This window comes from Triticum aestivum, chromosome 6A, assembly GCF_018294505.1.
Source record: "Triticum aestivum cultivar Chinese Spring chromosome 6A, IWGSC CS RefSeq v2.1, whole genome shotgun sequence".
NCBI classification, from domain to species: Eukaryota; Viridiplantae; Streptophyta; class Magnoliopsida; order Poales; family Poaceae; genus Triticum; species Triticum aestivum.
This window is the reverse complement of record NC_057809.1, coordinates 9,876,591-9,881,561: the sequence shown is the minus strand read 5'-3', so window position 1 is coordinate 9,881,561 and position 4,971 is coordinate 9,876,591. Positions and strand designations below refer to the sequence as shown.

General features: G+C 44.2%; 1 protein-coding gene across 1 annotated transcript; it reads right to left on the bottom strand.

Moving 5' to 3' along the window:
* Positions 1-2,401: 2,401 nt before the first annotated feature.
* LOC123129949 (SKP1-like protein 1) lies at positions 2,402-3,730 on the bottom strand. Its single transcript, XM_044549906.1, has 2 exons — positions 3,287-3,730; positions 2,402-2,674 (listed from the first exon to the last, which is right to left on the bottom strand). The coding sequence occupies exons 1-2, from the start codon at positions 3,629-3,631 to the stop codon at positions 2,549-2,551; spliced, it is 471 nt and encodes a 156-aa protein (XP_044405841.1). The 5' UTR covers positions 3,632-3,730; the 3' UTR covers positions 2,402-2,548.
* Positions 3,731-4,971: the final 1,241 nt, after the last annotated feature.

The following is a 4,971-nucleotide window of genomic DNA, read 5'->3' as shown; positions in this document are numbered from 1 at the left end:
CGAAGACAACATGGAGCGGACGGCCTCGGGGTGGCGATGGAGGCCGCGACACTACGGCCCGAAAGGGCGACGCAGCAGTGACACGGGTCGGTGCAGCCGCGCGGAGAACCACGGGGCGATGCAGCGGCAGTTCGATGCTCGATCGGTGGAGGGACGCACTGTACTCGGGACAATCTTCATGGGATCTGCGGAGACGTAGATCTAGATGTTAAATAAAAAATGGATGGTCAAAAATTAAGAAAACCGAAATGTTAACCGTCGAATGTTCTCTTGGAGAGAATGACAAACGAACGTTCACAAATGACATCCCTCCAAGCGAACGTTTGCCAGTGAAGTCCTAAAAACCGTTATTCCAGTTCAGAAAAAATCTTATTGGCTCCAGTATTGGCGGGGGAGTAGTGAGATGGACCTTCACCATGAGCTTTTGGCATGTCAATGTGGTGTTGACCTGCGCCAGTGATACCATGATGGAGCTAGGCGGCCGATAATTTTGACTCAGGTTTGTAGTGAAGCAGTGCCAACACATTGATAATTAAGTAAAGCAATAATTCTCAAGTCAATTGGACATATCCAAAATATGAGAAACAAAAATGTAGTGGAGGGAGCTCTAAGCTCAAATCTAACAAAGTAAGAGGAGTGAAGATTACGGAGCGCCTTGAGGAAGGATATGTGTTGTCTGCACATTGTTCGGCAAGTTGTTTCTTCTCTTTTTAGAGTTGGCTGCTCTTTCTGATGCAGAGGCTTGGGGTGCCCCTTCTTTTAAAAAATAAAAATACTAACGCCTACACGTGTGGCAGTTTTGCAACTCGCCCACGTGTGTGGATCATCGTCCAGTACAGTTTGCACGAATCTTGACACATTGAGGCAGAATTTGCATGCCACGTAGGACGGGGCTGGCGTGTGGGCGTTGGAGAGTTTGCCCACACATCCGCACTACGTTATTTGCCAGCTGCGCTGTGTGGGCGAACTAGTTTCTGCCCACACAGCCACCACCTAATTTCTGCGTACGTGGCAACCAGATAAACACACATGGCAACTGTGATTAACAATACATGACAACTATGGTTGGACCACACGTGGCAACTGAGTAAACACACATGGCAACTACTGTTTGACCATATGTGGCAAGTAGTTAATCACACACGGTAACTACGGTTTGATTACACGCGGCAAGTACCATAAATTAGGCATGGCAACTATAGTTAATCAAAATAGATAGAGTTGCTATACTTTTACAACTACACTTGCCATCCCGAATAACTACATCTGCCAACCAGGATGACAACTAAATCGTCATCCCACGGGTACCTAACGTAGCTGTGTCAGGACGTGTGGGCATTTTTGCTTCGTGCCACACTCGCGGGTGGAGATGAGTAATACTTGTTGGGCGTGTGGCACGAAGTAGCCGCGCCCACATGTGTGGGCAATTTTAATGTCCTCCCACACACAGTCTGTGTGGGCTGCCTCCTGCTCACACCATACATGGTATGTGTGCGCATGTCGAATATACCACACGTGTGGTGGATATCGGCGTCCTAAAAAATATACTCCCTCCGTCTCAAAATTCTTGTCTTAAATTTTTTTAGATACGGATGTATCAAATCACATTTTAGTATTAGATACATTTATATCTAGACAAATGTAAAACAAGAATTTTGGAATAGAGGGTGTATATCACAAAATAGACGTGCACAAAATCTTTTTGCCAAAGGAACATGTGCCTTCCTTTTTCCTCTTTTTATTTTTTCCTTTTTTCGCCAAGTTACAACTCACTGCCGTATACACACACGTATATGTATATATGCAGCCCAGCCACCGGCCTGACACGTATACCTAAACCTGCTCGTACAAGATGAGTAGAATCCTAACCTGACTCAACATGACCTACACGGCCGGACAGAAGTACTATTAGTACACCTACGTACTGAAACCATACTACTACTCGGACACTAGGCATGCATGCCAACTCCTGCTACTACATCACATCACGTAGGACTCTACTAATTCAAGATTAATTCTAAAAATCTCTTCTTAATTTTGATTTTCATCTTCTGTGCTGATTTGATCTTGACTCGTGTAGATCATCCTTTGTCGACTCATTCTCTCGCACCACGACAAGTTAAATTGATATGTTTCATTGGTCGCAACAATCTCTCCTTAATTTTAAATTGACAAATTTACGAACCTCCTTAAATATATATGCCTTGGACTACCCGGTCTGCTAGAACCTTGTGGAATACACCACTCTATGAACTTCACCATCCACCCTAGAGAGATACATACCGGCTCCTTATGGATCATACCACCCCGTGGACTACACTGCCCACTGCAGCCTCATGTAAAGACAATGACCAATATATCACGCAAGCATAAACGCTCAATATGTTCACTGACACCACCTCATAAACTCCAGTACAGTTACAACCAATTAAAACACAAAGAGTGCAGCTAAGGTTCACATGAGAATACTAAGCGTTCACTCAACGCGACCTAGATGCTCCTCTACTGAAATGCCCACTAGTTCTCTCCACGGATCGTCTCCTCCTCCTCAGGCAAGTAGTCGTTCTTGATGCTGAAGGAAACTACGGATCTCCTCCAGATTATGGCCACTAATCGTGTCGGTAGTATGGCAAGTCAGGTCCAACAAACCCTTGATGTTGAGGTAACTTGCAGCCTGGGAGGGGGTAAAAAGAACCATAGGGTGTCAAAGAGAAGCATTAATCTGTAATGGCTATAGAACATGGATAATTAGATAGACTGTCTTGCATTAAGATGTGTTACAAGCTAATAAAACACAAAACAACACATGAAGTGACCTCCCGTGCTATATACACATTAATATATGTAGGATAATCATAAACACCATATATTGTTATGAGTAGTCTCATGTTTCCGCATGTTAATCATATACAATTTGCTGGCACATTGATAGTGCAGCTAGTAAGTTCACACTGATCATAGTAAAGCTTCAAAGGTTACGCATAACAATGATATGCACATATCAGTGAAACATATCAGACCACAAGATGATGCCCTAACCAATTTACCAGGATTTTGTATGGCCGGCCAATGTCCACGTCGCTAATGAAGCACAATCATGTATAATCTAAATCTAATCTAGTCCAATCGAATCGAATCTACCTTGATGGTTGTACGAGGAGTTTGTCCAATCTAATATAAATAGTATCAAGACGCGCAAGCCCAATCTAGACCGAGTGCCAGAAGGGGAACATCAAGAAAAAGTAGATCTAGAAAAAGAAAATGGTCGAATTGAAGGATATCATACCAGGTTGAGGTCGAAGTGGGTGGCACGGTTGACCTTGATGAATTCTCTGTCCCAGATCTTGAGGTCCTTGGCTAGGGCGGCGGGAGCTACGGTGTCAGACGCAGCGGCATTGGTGGCTCCAGTGGTTGGCATGGTCGGGACGTGTTTGTTGCAGTACTCGATGACCCTGGAGAGGATCTTGGAGTTGATGTTGGGGATAGGAATGCCTTTGTCGGCGCACTCATCCTTGATCATTTGGCGGATGGTCTGCGACTCCATGGCGACTGCCTCCTCTACCTCGAACTCCATGCCGTCAGATGAGATGAGCATGATCATCTTCTTCTCGCCCGCCTCTGCGGTCGCCATCACTGCTAGATCTGGGCCGGAGGTGGTGGAGGACGAATTGGGGATGGGGGAAGCCCTAGAAACGCGGTGGCGGCGGCAGAGGAGAGGAAAAGATGGGAGATTTGGTTGCTGCGGATGGGCCGGTCTAGGTTTCGGGGGAATTTATTTATTGAAGCGGGGAAACGCGTGATTGGACATCTATCTATCGTACATCGCAAGGAAACGAAGCAAAGTACTACCAAACCAAACCGAACCAAATTTGGACCGAATTTGTTTGATGACATCCGCGGGAGTAGGGGTCAGAGCACACATTGGACCGTCTGATCTATATCTAGCGCATGCAAGGCAGCGGTGGTACTTTAACAAAAAGACTCCCACCGCTCCCCTCTTCGCTTTTGCAAAAAAAAAAACCCCTTTATCTCTCCCGTGCAACCCCATTCCTGCTGAACCTCCTCCAGCCAGCCATGGATCCCGATCTATCATGGTGGGCACCGCACCACCGTTCGCCCCCAACGCCAAGCCATGGAAGCACCGGTCTTCATGCGCACGCATACAATAATTCCTGTGTTGTTACCTAAATATAAATACATCTGTCGGCTAGTATTGACGAGCAAAATCATCGCAACAATGCTATTGATTCAGTACATTTACATATTTGCAAGATTTTTTGATATAGCTTATCGTTTCTCGGTTCATTTGGAATAAACTATTCAATTAAAGATCCACCAAAAGGACCACACATGGTACATCCCAGTCTCTTGAGGATAATGAAGAGATATAGGTAGTTGAAGATGTGAATGTTGTGCAGTGAAATGCAAACTACTATCACATATATTAGGAAAGTAACAATATGGTGATACAAACTGCAGCTCGGATGAAAGACCAAGGAACCGTTGAACATATACCAGATACTAAATGCAACATTTAGTGTGACAACACAACAACACATGGATATAAAGATAGGAAATAGAACAATGGAAAAAATAGATATAGTTTCCTTTTATGATATTATGAGAAGCCCACTGATAGCAAGGTGCATATTAGTTAAGTCAAAAATTGAAGACCTGCGACGCCATGTTGTGTGAAATAATAAAGTAACAATACGTGATACAAATTGCAGGTCTGATGACAGAATGCAACTGATAAGAAATGTGGACTAGTTAACTTAAAATTCATAAAATGAACCCAGGGTCTTTTAACTTGGCAGCTAATTTTGCTTTACTTTATGAACTCATAAATAGTCAAATCAACACTTTAACTTGGTATTTATGTTCACACTAATCCAAGTTTCCACTGATCAGTGCAGAAAAATTGCCACCGAGAGGGCGACCGAGGCCCAACAACCTCCTATATTTTGTGAA